The sequence below is a fragment of the Podarcis bocagei genome (genome assembly GCF_964188305.1).
Source record: "Podarcis bocagei genome assembly, chromosome: 9".
Classification (NCBI taxonomy): Eukaryota; Metazoa; Chordata; class Lepidosauria; order Squamata; family Lacertidae; genus Podarcis; species Podarcis bocagei.
The window spans coordinates 78667641-78684191 of NC_138134.1; the positions used below are offsets into that span (position 1 = coordinate 78667641).

Sequence of the window (16551 nt, forward strand, 5' to 3'; positions counted from 1 at the left end):
TCGGTCACAAGCATAGAGATGATCTGCAGGGCCAGCCCTATAATTAGGCAGATTATTGTCCGGTGTTGGTTTCTGTGGGGCAGGAAGTGGCACTGAGGTGTGGAAAGACAGAGCTCTGCGTGCCCCTTGCCCAGCCTGCCATCCTCTGAGCCAAGGATGGGAAGATGTCAGGTTTGCGGAGACAACTTAGGTCTCGGTTTGCTTTTTACTAAAACCCTGAAATCCACATGCAAAATGGCCGTTTGAAATGGGAAGCAGCATGCACAGGGCTTATTAACACTTCATTTTCACCCCACACTTTTCAGGGCAGAGGTCTGTAGTTTAACACTTCGTGTCCAAAGGTCCTTCTCCCTCCCCATTTTTCTCTGAAGATTTCCCCCATGCAAACCGCTCTTTAAAGCCAAATCAGAGCCGGCAGCAATTTGGGTTTTTCGCAGATTGATGTTTGTTCCAATTGAGCTCTAAAGAGCAGTTTTTCTGGGGGAAAGCTCCAGAGAAGGGAAGCTTGGACACGGAGCTTTAAAGCACGGACCCTGCATGGAAAGAGCAGAGGAAAAGTGAGTGTGGATGAGGCCTTAGAATTGTGAGACGAGGGACGTCTGACCCTGCAGCCGATCCTGGAATTCCCTGCCACTTTAGGCAGCTGGGATTCAGGGTAGAGTAGAAATTCAGTCCTCATTTAAATGCAAACTTATCTAACTTGTACTTCCTGGGAAAATATGCAAACCGAAACGCAGCTCTCCTTTGATATTCTCTCTTCCTAGAATTTTGCAGAACACCTCTCCCACCAAAAGCGCAAACCTGAGCAGAGAGTGTGCGCAGCCATGCGCATGTTAGTGGGAAAGACATACAAAAAAGCATTATATTAGAGAAAATGGCATGCAAGAATGTATGTGTTGGGAGAAAATGCACACCCACATATGCAACATGCAATATTTTGCAAGCTAACATGGAAATGTGGAGAGCTGAATTTAAGAAGGGAGACATAAAAGACGAGAGAAACTGAAAGTGGTCAATTTGTCCGTGCTAATTTGGGATCAGTGCGGCGTTTCTGTTCAGTTGGAGGGAAGGCCCTCCTACGAACCTGGAAATGTATGTGCTCCTAAGGTGTGCATGCAACGATCTTGTTTCTCCTGCACAGACCCTCCGAGGGCCCCTTCCCTCTCCTTGTTCCAGGAGACCCAGGAAGGGCAGCTGGCCATCATCTACTGCACCGTCGACAGCAACCCCCAGTCCGCCCTGAGCCTTTACCGGGACAAGCGGCTGATCGCCACCACCAGCTCGCACTCGGCTCCCAGCCAGCGGATCAGCATCAGCACCACACGCAACTCTTTGAAGCTGGAAATCCAGAAGGTCGTTCCAGAAGACCAGGGCGAGTACCAGTGTGTAGCCTCCAACGCGTACGGGAACGCCACCACTGCGAGATTCTTCGGTGCTCAAAGTAAGATTATTGCAATGGGTTGTGTGTGTGGCTGCCTCTGGAACTTCAGCTGGTGCAGAATTTGGCAGCCAGGTTGCTCACCAGAGCAAGCCGCTTTGAGCATATAAATCCAATCCTGGCTGCCAATTAGTTTCTGGGTCAAATTCAAAGTGCTGATTTTGACCTATGAAAGCTTAAATGGCTCAGGGCTGCAATACCTCAAGGAGCGCCTCTGCCCATGTGAACAAACCCAGACCCTGCGATCATCCTCTGAGGCCCTTCTTTGGGTGTCTGCTCTGCGAAAGGTTCAGAGGGTGGCAGCACGAGAACAGGACCTTTTCTGTTGCGGCTCCCCACTGGTGGAACACTCTCCCCAGGGAGGCACACCTGGCGCCTTCATTCCATATCTTTAGGTGCCACGAAAGAAACATTCTTCATCAACCAAGCCTTTGGCTGTTCAGCAATCTATGGCCTTTTAAATGTGTGGTGGGGTATTGTTCTTTATATCATTATGTTATGCATTTTGTGTTCTTATATTGCAAAACATAACATCTCCAGTTAAAAGACTCTCAGGCAGAGCAGAGTGAGACCCCAGAGTCTGTTCAGCTGCGAAGTCCAGTGATTCGGCTCAATATGAAACCTCCACTTGATTAGGGCTTGCCCTTCTAGCTTTGCTTGGTCAACACCACTCACCAGTTGGATGTGGTTTCTGCACAGCACGGGGGTTGGACTAGATGACCCTTGGGGTCCCTTCCAACTCCACATTTCTATGAGGTTGAATCCTGACAAGAGAGAAGTACTGTTTTAGGGGACAGGAGGTGGGTGGGTGTGGGGGACTCCCTGGTCCTGAATGGGGTAACTGTGTCCCTGAAGGACCAGGTGCGCAGCTTGGGAGTCATTTTGGACTCACAGCTGTCCATGGAAGCGCAGGTCAATTCTGCATCCAGGGCAGCTGTCTACCAGCTCCATCTGGTACGCAGGCTGAGACCCTCCCTGCCCGCAGACTGCCTCGCCAGAGTGGTTCATGCTCTGGTTATCTCTCACTTGGACTCCTGCAATGCGCTCTGTGTGGGGCTACCTTTGAAGGTGACCCGGAAACTACAAATAATCCAGAATGCAGCAGCTAGACTGGTGACTGGGAGCAGCCGCCAAGACCACTTAACACCGGTCCTAAAAGACCTACTTTGGCTCCCAGAACATTTCCGAGCACAATTCAGAGTGTTACTGCTGACCTTGAAAGCCCTAAACGGCCCAGTACACCTGAAGGAGAGTCTCCACCTCCATCATTCTGCCCAGAAACTGAGGTCCAGCTCTGAGGGCCTTCTGGCGGTTCCCTCACTGCGAGAAGCCAAGTTACAGTGAACCAGGCAGAAGGCCTTCTTGGTAGTGGCACCCGCCCTGTGGAACTCCCTCCCACCAGATGTCAAAGAGAAGAACAACTACCAGACTTTTAGAAGACATCTGAAGGTAGCCCTCTTTAGGGAAGCTTTTAATGTTTAACAGACCAATGTATTTTTTTAAAAAAATGAAAAATTTAGACCACTGTATTTTAATACTTTGTTGGAAGCCGCCCAGAGTGGCTGGGGAAACCCAGCCAGATGGGCGGGGTATAAATAATAAATTCTATTCTAGTCTATGATTCTATGATCAACGGTCTCTGTTTGCTCTTCTCCCAGCTGCTAGGGTGGTGGCCAGCCCTTCCCAAGAGTTACCCGAAGGCGAGCGAGTCACCCTGACCTGCATGTCCACCTTGGAGCTGGGAGCTGGGACCACGTACACGTGGTACAAGAATGCCAAGTGGCTGCAGGAGGGGGTGGAGAGCTCCCTGGTCTTTCCGGCGTTGGCCAGCGGTGATGCAGGAACATTCCACTGCGTTGCTCGGAACGAGAAGGGCAGCAGCACATCGCCAGCCATCACCCTGCGCGTCTTGTGTGAGTAGCCCATCCGTCCCATCTCATAAAACGTGGCTGGAGCCATAGTGGTCTAGAGCAGGGGTAGGGGTCCCAAGGGCCACATTACCTTATGGGAACCCTATAGGGCCCGCATGTCACTGGTGGGTGGTGCTAGAGGAAAGGTGTTATGTACTGAAGTTCTCACCCTGGGCCAGCAGGGGGATACTGTAGATAGTTATGCAAAGCTAAAAAAGCCAATGAAATTCTGGGCTGCATCAATAGGAGTATAGCATCTAGATCAGTGTTTCCCAACTGGTGTTCCGCGGCACACTAGTGTGCCGCGGAACGTTGCCTTGTGTTCCGTGGGAGGGAGGCGGGCGAGGCGGGCAGCGAGAGGCGGGGCGGCGGCGGCGAGCACACGCGGGGCGGCGAGCGAGCTCCCTCCCACATCCCATCGCCGCTCGCTTCGGCCGGCCTACTGGAGGAAGGCGCGAAAACCTCGCGCATGCGCAGGCCTTCCGCCTGCGACAGCCCAGTAGGCCGGCCGAAGCGAGCGGCGATGGGATGTGGGAGGGAGCTCCCTCGCCGCCCCGCGTGTGCTCGCCGCCCGACTCGCCCGCCTCCCTCCCACGGCACACCAGCCTACCTCCGTGGGAGGGAGGCGGGCGAGTCGGGCGGCGAGAGGCGGGGAGGCGGCGGCGAGCACACGCAGGGCGGCGAGCGAGCTCCCTCCCACATCCCATCGCCGCTCGCTTCGGCCGGCCTACTGGAGGAAGGCGCGAAAACCTCGCACATGCGCAGGCCTTCCGCCTGCGACAGCCCAGTAGGCCGGCCGAAGCGAGCGGCGATGGGATGTGGGAGGGAGCTCGCTCGCCGCCCCGCGTGTGCTCGCCGCCCGACTCGCCCGCCTCCCTCCCACGGCACACCAGCCTACCTCCGTGGGAGGGAGGCGGGCGAGGCGGGCGGCGAGAGGCGGGGCGGCGGCGGCGAGGAGAGGCCGCCCAGCGCGGGGCTCTCGCCGTCTGCCTGCCTGGCTGCCTGCGAGCTCAGCAGGCAGCGCTTCCGTCCACAGCGCCCGCCTCGCGGCTCTCATTCCCTGCCCCTGCCAAAGCTCACCCAGCCAAGCCGAGCTCTCCTTCCTGCCTCGCTTTGCTGCCTCCTCCCCCCCCACCCCCAAAGCTTGGAGGTTCCCCGGCAGGAAGGAGGGAACTTAATCCTCTCCAAGGGCTGCGGAAAACAGACATGCAAATGGGGGCTTGCCAGCTCTTCAAGCGCCGCCGGCTTTCTTCGGGAATTACCGCCCGCCGAGCCCGGTAACGCTGACAGGCCAAGCCGAGCGGGGCTTGGCAGCGCAGCCGGCAGAGTGTGGGAAAGGGTGGCCGCCACGCGCCGGGCAAGGCGAGACTCGACGGGGAGGACACCGGCAGCAGCGCCCCCCCCCCCCGAAACCCGCTCCGGGCAGGTAATTCACAGAGAGTGGACAGAAGGAAGCCTTAAAGGGCTTCAGCCTCCCAGAGTGGCGGGGAAGAATAATAATAATAATAATAATAATAATAATAATAATAATAATAATAATAATAATAATAATAAAATTGACAGGTGGTGTTTTTCTAGGTGAGGGGGTGGGGACTGTAATAACAAAAAAATCAGCTGTATATCAACCGCTGTTTTGCAATGAGGAATTGCAAATAAGGAAGATCAAAAGGAGAATGTTTTTTTGGGGGGGACTCTCTTCCTCTTCCTCCTCCTCCTCCTCCTCTCGTTCTTGCTCCTCTTCCTGGCAAAAGGGCTGCTGCGACCCCTTCTCTCTTGGGTGCCGGTGGGTGCTGTGACGTTGACGCTGCTGTGGCAAGTGCCTTTACTTAGCAGAGTGCATTCCCCTTTACACAGGAGGGGAGGGAAAAAATTGAAACTTACACTTTTGTGCGTCCCTCCCGGCGCGACGCTGCGCACTGACGTCACGGGGCTGTAATGGTGGTGTGCCTCGAGATTTTTTTCATCAAACAAGTGTGCCTTTGCCCAAAAAAGGTTGGGAAACACTGATCTAGATCAAGGGAAGTAATAGTGCCACTGTATTCTGCTCTGGTCAGACCTCAGCTGGAGTACTGTGTCCAGTTCTGGGCACCACAGTTCAAGAAGGACACTGACAAACTGGAACGTGTCCAGAGGAGGGCAACCAAAATGGTCAAAGGCCTGGAAACGATGCCTTATGAGGAACGGATAAGGGAGCTGGGCATGTTTAGCCTGGAGAAGAGGAGGTTAAGGGGTGATATGATAGCCATGTTCAAATATATACAGTGGTGCCCCGCAAGACAAAATTAATTCGTTCCGCAATTTTTGCTGTCTAGCGAATTTTCCGTCTTGCGAAGCACGGTTTAAACGGCTTAACAAAGTCGCAAGACGTTTTCGTCTTGCGAAGCAAGCCCATAGGGAAATTCGTCTTGCGAGGCAAATCGCGGACGAAAAAACCTTTCGTCTAGCGAGTTTTTTGTCTTGCGAGGCATTCGTCTTGCGAGGTACCACTGTAAAAGGATGTCACATAGAGGAGGGAGAAAGGTTGTTTTCTGCTGCTCCAGAGAAGCGGACACGGAGCAATGGATGCAAACTGCAAGAAAGAAGATTCCACCTAAACATTAGGAAGAACTTCCTGACAGTAAGAGCTGTTCGACAGTGGAATTTGCTGCCAAGGAGTGTGGTGGAGTCTCCTTCTTTGGAGGTCTTTAAGCAGAGGCTTGACAACCATATGTCAGGAGTACTCTGATGGTGTTTCCTGCTTGGCAGGGGGTTGGACTCGATGGCCCTTGTGGTCTCTTCCAACTCTATGATTCTATGATTCTATGATTCTATGAAATGAAGGATCGAAAGTGACGTTCAGTGATTCAGCTCAGTGATTCAGCTCAGTTCAGAGGGTGGCTGCATCTGGCTGTGCTCTGATGTCCATTGATCCCACCTTCGTCGCCAGAGTTAAGTTTGATTGGACAGTTTTAGAAAGTTGTTACAGTAATGTGGTACTGGAGCTCTATATAACCAGGCTGACTGAGCCCTTCAGTTCTGTTCTGTTCTGGCCTCTGAATAAACAAGAGCTGTTTGAAGAATCGCTGTGTCGTCTGATATGTTCACCCACAACTTAACACGAAGGTGGGTGGAGCAATGATGGGACACTTAGCTTTGTTCCAGGAAAGGGTTGTGGTTGATTTCTGCATTGCAGGGGGTTGGATTTAATACTTTGTTGGAAGCCGCCCAAGGTGACTGGGGAGACCCAGCCAGATGGGCGGGGTATAAATAATAAACTATTATTAAAATAAAAAAATTCCTTCCAGTAGCACCTTAAAGATCAACTAAGTTAGTTCTTGGTATGAGCTTTCGTGTGCATGCACACTTCTTCAGATACACTGAAACAGAAGTTGCCAGACCCTTCTATATAGTGAGAAGGTGGGGAGGGGTATTGTTCAGACCAGGTCTCTCCATGGTTTTAAGTTTGGTAATGAGTTGCAATTCAGCAGCTTCCAGTTAATTTCAGAAATAGACTGGAAAGAGAAGCTGCTGAATTGCAACTCATTACCAAACTTAAAACCATGGAGAGACCTGGTCTGAACAAAGACATTGGATTCTTATCTCATTATACATGACTAAGCCATTTCTCACCTTCTCACCCCTTGCCTTTTCCTGTAAGACCTATTGCAGTCGTTAAGAGTCGTCAACAGGCTCATCTCAGCTATCTGCCAATCTCCCATTCCCACCACCCTTCTGAGTAATACCCCTCCCCACCTTCTCACTATATAGAAGGGTCTGGCAACTTCTGTTTCAGTGTATCTGAAGAAGTGTGCATGCACACGAAAGCTCATACCAAGAACTAACTTAGTTGGTCTTTAAGGTGCTACTGGAAGGAATTTTTTTATTTTGACTATGGCAGACCAACACGGCTACCTATCTGTAACTGAAACTATTATTAAATTATTATTATTATAACGGATTGTTTTCCACTCCAAAGATGCCCCCAAGCAGCTGGCGCTGAGGTCCTTCCTGGAAACCCAAGGAGAACACCTCGGTGTCATCCAGTGCACAGTTGACAGCGAACCAGCCTCCGAGATAACTCTGCGCAAGGGTGACACGCTCATCGGGTCCACCACCATTGCCCACTCCTCCGCCGACCCAAGAGTGAGCGTGATCCAGTCATACAACACACTGAAGGTGACCATCAAGGGCGTGAGGCTGGAAGATGAAGGAGAGTACCTGTGTTCTGCTCAGAACCGCTATGGACAATCCACAGCCTCCATGGACTTCACAGCAGAAAGTAAGTCACAGAGATTTGAGAAGCTAGTGGTCCAGTTGTCAGAAACCTCCCCCCCCCAAAAAAAATGGAGGTTACGCTTTATATTACATCCAGACCCTGATAGTCTTTCCTTCCTACCTGCCCTCCTTAAGTGGCATGTTATGTACTGAGTAGAATAGGATCCAAAAGGCAGCAGTCTGATTGGTCCTAGAACAATAGGATCCAGAATGCAGCAGTCTGATTGGTCCACAGGAGCCACCCAATCCAGCTCCTGGTGGAAGTGAATCCGCAACCTGATTGGCCTACAGTCCTGGAATTAGCCAATCACGTGGGGCCCATTGTGTAAATAATGTCTATAAAGCAGATATTTGGGGGAACTCCTATTCCTCACTACTATGAGCTGAATAAAGAGCATGAAATCCACTCTCAACTCCGAGTATATTTCAATGCCCCTTGAGGGTCCCTTCTATGATCGATTGCTGCTGTATCTGTGTTAACCCATTAGGGTTTACTCCCCTTTAAGGCATTCACCTCTGAATCACAGACTTGTAGAGCTGGAAGGGACCCAACTGCCTGCAATACAGGAATTGTTGTTGTTGTTTAAACTTTTTAAATTTATTTACAACATAATCCACAACAGCTCATACATACAAACAAACCCACCACCATTGACAATTAAAACATATCAAAATTAAACTCCTATCCCCTTACACAAAGAAAACATATCATAAAAATAAAATTTCCCTTATCTTGTAAATGGCCTCCTTATTTACTTCTTATATATTGTTTCTTTTATATGTGATCATTACAATTTTTCCTAATTATAACCGCAAAGTCTCCTGTAGGAATTAATCGAAACAAGTCCAGGTGTATATTGGGGGGCACTGTTTGGTAAAGTATTCTCTGCATTTCCCCCATTCTTTTTTAAATTCTTGTCTAGGTTGTCCCCTAATTGTCTCTGTTAATCTGGCCAATTCAGTATAATCTAATAATTTATCCTGCCATTCCTTTTTCACTGGCACAAATTCTTTTTTCCCAATTTCTGTTGTTGTTAGTTATTTCTGCGGTTTATATACTGCCCTTTATCTAAAGGTCTCATGGTAGTGCCCGGCATCAAGGACACAAGAAGCACACCACAGCTAAATGCAGGAATCGCAGCTGACAATTGCCCCTGTTTTATTTCCCGCCCAACTGTCCTCCAGCTGCAAGAATCACCGTCTCCCCGTCCTCAACGGTGCGTGAAGGTGAGGCGGTCCAGCTGTCCTGCGAGGTGAGCAGTGATAACACCACCTCCAGCAACTACACCTGGTACAAGGATGGTCTTCCTCTCCCTGAGGCCCGTGGGGATTCCCTGGAGTTCCAGCAAGTGTCCAGAGGCGATTCGGGAAACTATCGCTGCCAAGTGGAGAACGAGAAAGCCAGCAAGAGCTCCACCGCTGCCACCCTGTCTGTGCTGTGTAAGAGTCTCTGCCTTTTGCAGTTTTGTTCAAGATCAGAGGTCAGCAAACTTTTTCAGCAGGGGGCCGGTCCACTGTCCCTCAGACCTTGTGGGGGGCCAGACTATATTTTTAAAAAAATAATGAATGAATTCCTATGCCCCACATATAACCCAGAGATGCATTTTCAATGAAAGCACACATTCTACTCATGTAAAAACACCAGACAGGCCCCACAAGTAACCTAGTCGTTTAGTCGTGTCCGTCTCTTCATGACCCCCTGGACCAGAGCACGCCAGGCACTTCTGTCTTCCACTGCCTCCCGCAGTTTGGTCAAACTCATGCTGGTAGCTTCGAGAACACTGTCTCACTATCTTGTCCTCTGTCATCCCCTTCTCCTTGTGCCCTCCATCTTTCCCAACATCAGGGTCTTTTCCAGGGAGTCTTCTCTTCTCATGAGGTGGCCGAAGTCTTGGAGCCTCAGCTTCAGGTTCTGTCCTTCCAGTGAGCACTCGGGGCTGATTTCCTTCAGAATGGATGCATTTGATCTTCTTGCAGTCCATGGGACTCTCAAGAGTCTCCTCCAGCACCAGAATTCAAAAGCATCAATTTTTTGGCGATCAGCCTTCTTTATGGTCCAGCTCTCACTTCCATACATCACTACTGGGAAAACCATAGCTTTAATTATACGGACCTTTGCTGGCAAGGTGATGTCTCTGCTTTTTAAGATGCTGTCTAGGTTTGTCATTGCTTTTCTCCCAAGAAGCAGGCGTCTTTTAATTTCGTGACTGCTGTCACCATCTGCAGTAATCAAATAACCTAGAGATGCATTTTAAATAAAAGGACACATTCTACTCATGTAAAAACATGCTGATTCCTGGACTATCTGCAGGCTGGATTTAGAAGGCGATTGGGCCGGATCCAGCCCCCGGGCCTTAGTTTGCCCACCCATGTTCAAGATGTGGGAATGTTCTGGGGTGCAGGAGAGGATATATTGTGGGATTATATCCTTATCCAACTTGTGCTAACAAGTTCCCAAAATATCAGCAGAGTTTATAGACATTCCCCTTTAAGTTCGCAACGGTAACGCTTGCACAGGTTCGCTGCTGATTCTTCTAGATCTATCAGCAGCTTTCGACATGGTCGATCATGAACTTCTGGACCACCGCCTTGCCGACGTGGGGATCCAGGGCACAGTCCTTCAATGGCTGCGCTCGTTTCTCTCTGGTCGGGGACAGAGGGTGGCGCTTGGGGGGGAATTGTCATCGCGCCACTCCTTGGTGTGTGGAGTACCTCAGGGTGCGATACTCTCCCCGATGCTTTTCAACATCTTTATGCGCCCCCTCGCCCAGCTTGTTCGGAGTTTTGGGCTGGGTTGTCATCAGTATGCCGATGACACCCAACTCTATCTGTTGATGGATGGCCATCCTGACTCGGTCCCAGACACACTGACCAGATGTTTGGAAGCTGTGGCTGGATGGTTACGTGGGAGCCGGTTGAAGCTAAATCCTTCGAAGACAGAGGTCCTGTGGCTGGGACGGGGCGATATGGGATTGGGGGGGCAACTCCCATCTCTTGCGGGGGTGCAATTAGTGCCAGCACCGTCCGTTAAGAGTTTGGGTGTAATCTTCGACACCTCCCTTTCCATGGAGGCGCAGATTGCAGCTATAACAAAGGCGGCATTTTTCCATCTCCGCCAAGCTAAGCAGTTGGCTCCTTACCTCTCTCGCCCTGACCTAGCCACTGTGATCCACGCGACGGTTACCTCCAGACTGGATTATTGTAACTCGCTCTACGTGGGGCTGCCCTTGAGACTGACCCAGAAACTCCAGCGGGTGCAGAATGCTGCAGCGAGACTCCTTACGAGGTCTTCGCTGCGAGATCACATTCACCCGGTGCTATACCAGCTGCACTGGCTCCCGGTGGAGTACAGGATCAGGTTTAAGGTGCTGGTTTTAACCTTTAAAGCCCTATACGGCCTAGGACCCTCGTACCTACGGGACCGCCTCTCCTGGTATGCCCCACAGAGAAACCTACGGTCTTCAAATAAAAACATCTTGAAGGTCCCAGGCCTCAGAGAGGTTAGGCTGGCCTCAACTAGAGCCAGGGCTTTTTCGGCTGTGGCTCCAATCTGGTGGAACGCTCTGTTGCAAGGGACTAGGGCCTTGCGGGACTTGACATCTTTCCGCAGGGCCTGCAAGACAGAGCTGTTCCACCAGGCCTTTGTCCAGGGCGCAGCCTGACTCCCTCCCTCGGCAATCTTCGCAGAGCTCTGGCCCAATGGTTGCCAGTGGCTTGAATTAATTAATTTTTATAATGAATGATTTTAGAATGTTGTTTATGTTGTATTTTTGTACTGTTTTATTGTTGTTAGCCGCCCTGAGCCCGGCTTCGGCTGGGGAGGGCGGGATATAAATAAAATTTATTATTATTATTATTATTAATAATTACTCTGGTAATTTCCCCTTTGTTCCCTCTTAAAATACAAGACACAACACAGTCTTTATAAAAGTATAAAAGAGTTTACTCACGTTCTGTTCACAATATGATCCCAGAAGGCAGACAGGCTTAAAAAGAGTTACATACATTTAGAATCTATCTTGTAGCAAGATAGTCCTTATCTCCTCTCTTGGCTGGGAGCCAAGAGAGCATCCTTGGATGTTTCCTCATCGAAAGAAAAATGGCAGAGAGAGAGAGATGGCTGCCTGCCCTGTGCTTTTGTCATTACCTGCACAGGTGAGGCCACACCCACCTCTGGTCACATGCGGAGGAAGTCCGTCCCCAGGAAGTTTACCTGCTTGCTGGACAGACATCCCTCCCCATGTTCTAACATGTACACTCTAGGAATGTTGTCATTGACTGCTCCTGTGTTTACATCCCACACAAGATGCTATCAAATTAGACTTCCGGAAGTCTTTCCCCGCAAACACTCTCTCACACAAAAATCTCATATACATATAGCAAAAGTAGGCAAGGCGATTCCCTCCCGTCAGCCGGCTTCATGGCTGTAAATTAATCAGCTGCTCTAAGATCTATTTCATATGAGATAATCCAGGATATCACATCCACGTAGGAAAACAGCATGTCCTCTGTAACCTGCCCCACCTGTCTTTGGCCCACGGCTCTTGGATTTACAGACTAACAAAATGCAATGCTAGAAAAAGAGGCAACATCATAAATGTTTGTAAAATTATGCATGTCCTTGAGAAAGAGAAGAGAGGCAAGTTTTATAGTGCATATAAAATAATAATAATTATTATCTTATTTATTTATTAAATATGTACACCTCCTTCATCCGATGATCTCAGAGGAGTTCACAAGATAAAAATACAGGATAAAAGCACACAATAAATAGTTAAGACTAAACTAAACAATAACCCCACTCCTACTAACACATTTAAAAGGCCACAGAATATTCATCAGCCAAAGGCCTGGTTGAAGAGGAAAGTTTTCGCCTGGCACCTAAAGATGTATTATGAAGGCTGAAGGAGCGTCTCCACCTCCATCGTTCAGCCCGGACACTGAGGTCCAGCTCCGAGGTCCTTCTGGTGGTTCCCTCACTGCGAGAAGTGAGGTTGCAGGGAACCAGGCAGAGGGCCTTCTCAGTGGTGGCACCCGCCCTGTGGAACGCCCTCCCACCAGATGTCAAAGAGAAGAACAACTACCAGACTTTTAGAAGACATCTGAAGGCAGCCCTGTTCAGGGAAGCTTTTAATGTTTAACAGACCACTGTATTTTAATACTTTGTTGGAAGCCGCCCCAGGGGGCTGAGGAGACCCAGCCAGATGGATGGGGTATAAAGTATTAATATTAGGCTCCAGATGAACCTCTCTGAGGTGATACTATAACCTTGAAAGATAGCCCTTGTGGGACCTCCCTCTGATCCTTGCTCCTCACAACCCACTGCCTTCAAATTTCTCTTTCTTTCCCAACTCCTTATAGTTTCTTCTGAAGTTCCAGTCCTATAAAACATACTATTGGCCAAACACTCTCTGTTGAAAGTTATACATTTTCATCACATAAATTAAATGCTATTATCTGATCAGTTGTCAGGCAACTCATTCGGAGCAAGAGATATAATTTCGCATTATATAATTTCACATTATATAATTATCTAACTTCTTATAGTTTCTTCTGAAGTTTCAGTCCTATAAAACATATGGCACTGTTAATTATAATGCAATTTTGCATTAAATAATTTCACATTGGCACGGTTTCATTCGTTAAAAGCCTGGGTCTTACATGTGTGTCCTCTGGTTCCAGACCCCCCTGGGAAGCCTCGGGCGTCAGTCTTTGCAGAGACGGAAAGAGGTCGGGTCGCCATCTTCCAGTGTTCAGTGGACAGCAACCCTCCAGCCCAACTGGTCCTGTATAAAGGGGGGGAAGTCGTGGCTTCTAGCAGCTCAGTGAACAGCACAGCCTCCCAGAGGGTCAGCATCACGGCCACTCCCAATGCCATGCGGGTGGAGATGAGAAACATCGAGCCACAGGACGAAGGCAGCTACAACATCACAGCCACCAACACCTACGGCTCTTCCTCCAGGCTGGTGTACTTCCGTGTGCAGAGTGAGTGCAGAGAGGCTGCGATTGTGGCACCGATAATAGCCGTGTGTCTATTTCAATGTTGCCGCCATATTGCCAGGCATGGAGAGTCCTCTCCTCCCTTCGGCAACTTCACAGACGAGAATTAACGAGCAGTTTATCATTTATAGTTCTTTTTATTCAGTCGTCTGGTTGCAAGCAAAAATCCACATCTCTCCACAAGGAGGGCAGTTGGCTACTCCAGATCCTCCCCCTTTCCAGCCCCCGCAACATCCTGGGCGCTAACAGGAAGTGTGGTGTAGTGGTTAAGAGCGGTGGACTCGTAATCTGGTGAACCGGGTTCGCGTCTCCGCTCCTCCACATGCAGCTGCTGGGTGACCTTGGGCCAGTCACACTTCTCTGAAGTCTCTCAGCCCCACTCACCTCACAGAGTGTTTGTTGTGGGGGAGGAAGGGAAAGTAGATTGTTAGCCGCTTTGAGACTCCTTAGGGTAGTGATAAAGCGGGATATCAAATCCAAACTCCTCTTCTTCTACATACTTTGTTCTCTAATAAGGGCAGATCTCCTAGTTTGGGGAGAGGGAGGGTCCCCCACACCACTCAGTGTGATGTAGGAGAGCCAGTGTGGTGTAGTGGTTAAGAGCGGTAGACTCGTAATCTGGTGAACCGCGTTCGATTCCCCGCTCCTCCACCTGCAGCTGCTGGGTGACCTTGGGCCAGTCACACTTCTCTGAAGTCTCTCAGCCCCACTCACCTCACAGTGTTTGTTGTAGGGGAGGAAGGAATAGGAGAATGTTAGCCACTTTGAGACTCCTTAAAAAAGTAAAGGTAAAGGGACCACTGACCATTAGGTCCAGTTGTGGCCGACTCTGGGGTTGCACACTCATCTCGCTTTACTGGCCGAGGGAGCCGGCGTACAGCTTCCGGGTCATGTGGCCAGCATGACTAAGCTGCTTCTGGCGAACCAGAGCAGCGCATGGAAACGGCGTTTACCTTCCCGCCGGAGCGGTACCTATTTATCTACTTGCACTTTGATGTGCTTTCGAACTGCTAGGTTGGCAGGAGCAGGGACCGAGCAACGGGAGCTCACTCTGTCGCGGGGATTCGAACCACCGACCTTCTGATCGGCCACATGACCCGGAAAGCTGTTTGTGGACAAACACCAGCTCCCTCGGCCTGAAAGCAAGATGAGCGCCGTAACCCCATAGTCACCTTTGACTGGACTTAAACGTCCAGGGGTCCTTTGTCTTTACCTATACAGTCATACCACATGTTACGTTTGCTCCATGTTGCGTTTTTTCATGTTGCATCCCACGGCGACCCGGAAGTACCAGAAAGGGTTACTTCTGGGTTTCGCCAGTCGTGCATGCACAGACATGCAAGATGACATCACGCACATGTGCACAAGCGCCGAATCGCAACCCATGCATGCACAGACGTGCCGCTGCGGGATGCGTTCCTTTCATGTTGCGAACGGGCCTCCAGAACAGATCCCGTTCACAACCAGAGGTACCACTGTATAGAAATATCTGCATGAATGAATAAATCCCCTGAGCATTAATTCTTTGCTGCATTTAAGCCTGTTACCTAGTTTCCTGGAATTCTAGACTTGTTCCATTGGAAGGGACCACAGGGGTCATCTAGTCCAACCCCCTGCAATGTTGGAATCTTTGGCCCAACCTTGTCCTCGAACCCGTGACCCTGTGCTTAAGAGCCCCATGCCTGACTTTCTTCCCCAATCCAGCTGCAAGAGTTCTGGCTTCGCCATCCCCCGAGTTGCTGGAAGGAGAGGCGCTCACCCTGAGCTGCGACGTGATGGGGTCTGCTCCCGAGGAGTCCACCTTCTCCTGGTACAAAAACAGCAAGCACCTCCAAGAGAGCGATGCCAGCACACTCACCTTCAAGGCCATCACCAGCAACGACGCTGGATCCTACCATTGCAAAGCCCACATGCTGGATGAGGCCAGCACCAGCGTCTCTCCAGCCATCAGCATAACTGTCTTTTGTAAGTGGCGGTGTTTTTGCCGGTTGCATCCCTAACCTGGATTAGACTCCCTTCAGTCAGCTTGGGGTGGGCGATAGCCAGACGTTAAGCATGCAATGAGGAAATGCCACATCCTTCCCAATCCCAAGGGACAGATTCATTAATATTAACAAAAATGAAGTCCAGCTCCGAGGGCCTTCTGGTGGTTCCCTCCCTGCGAGAAGCCAAGTTACAGGGAACCAGGCAAAAGGCCTTCTCGGTGGTGGCACCCACCCTGTGGAACGCCCTCCCACCAGATGTCAAAGAGAAAAACAACTACCAGGCTTTTAGAAGACATCTGAAGGCAGCCCTGTTTAGGGAAGCTTTTAATGTCTGATGCATTATTTTAGTATTTTAGTATTTTGTTGGAAGCCGCCCAGAGTGGCTGGGGAAACCCAGCCAGATGGGCGGGATATACATAAATAATAATAATAATAATAATAATAATAATAATAATAATAATAATAATAATTATTATTATTATTATTATTTAACATGTGACCTTGAAATCTAGAAATCTGGAAAATTGGATCCCCTCCAAAGTGATGCCAACGTTTTGTGCTGTTTTGTGCCACAAACCCTGCATTTCATGCCACCCCCTGAAACAGAGTAATTCATACTCAGACCAGGGGCTGTAGGTACCCCCCACAAAACTCAACACCGTCTGATTCACTCCAAACCAGTGCCAAACTTTTGCAAGAGTTTTAATAAAAATAAAAATAATTGTATTATTTATAGCCCCACCACCATCACATCCGGCTGGGTTTCCCCAGCCACTCTGGGTAGCTTACAGAATATATAAAACACAATAAAGCATTTTTGTGCCACAGACCCTACGTTTTGTGCCACCCCTCTAATGGAGTAACTGATACTCAAACCAGAGGCCATAGGTATCCCCGCTAAAACCCAACCCTGGAGGGTGGGGATTCGCAACACACAACAGCCCAAAATGAGCCCAAAACATTG

General features: G+C 49.7%; 1 protein-coding gene across 1 annotated transcript in view; it reads left to right on the forward strand.

Moving 5' to 3' along the window:
• SIGLEC1 (sialic acid binding Ig like lectin 1) overlaps positions 1-16551 on the forward strand; it is a 54902-nt gene that overhangs the window by 20471 nt on the left and 17880 nt on the right. The window contains exons 7-12 of the mRNA XM_081206903.1: positions 1142-1441; positions 3097-3351; positions 7304-7606; positions 8788-9042; positions 13285-13587; positions 15307-15567. Of these exons, the coding sequence (XP_081063029.1) occupies positions 1142-1441; positions 3097-3351; positions 7304-7606; positions 8788-9042; positions 13285-13587; positions 15307-15567 (1677 nt within the window). The remainder of the gene's footprint in view (positions 1-1141; positions 1442-3096; positions 3352-7303; positions 7607-8787; positions 9043-13284; positions 13588-15306; positions 15568-16551) is intronic.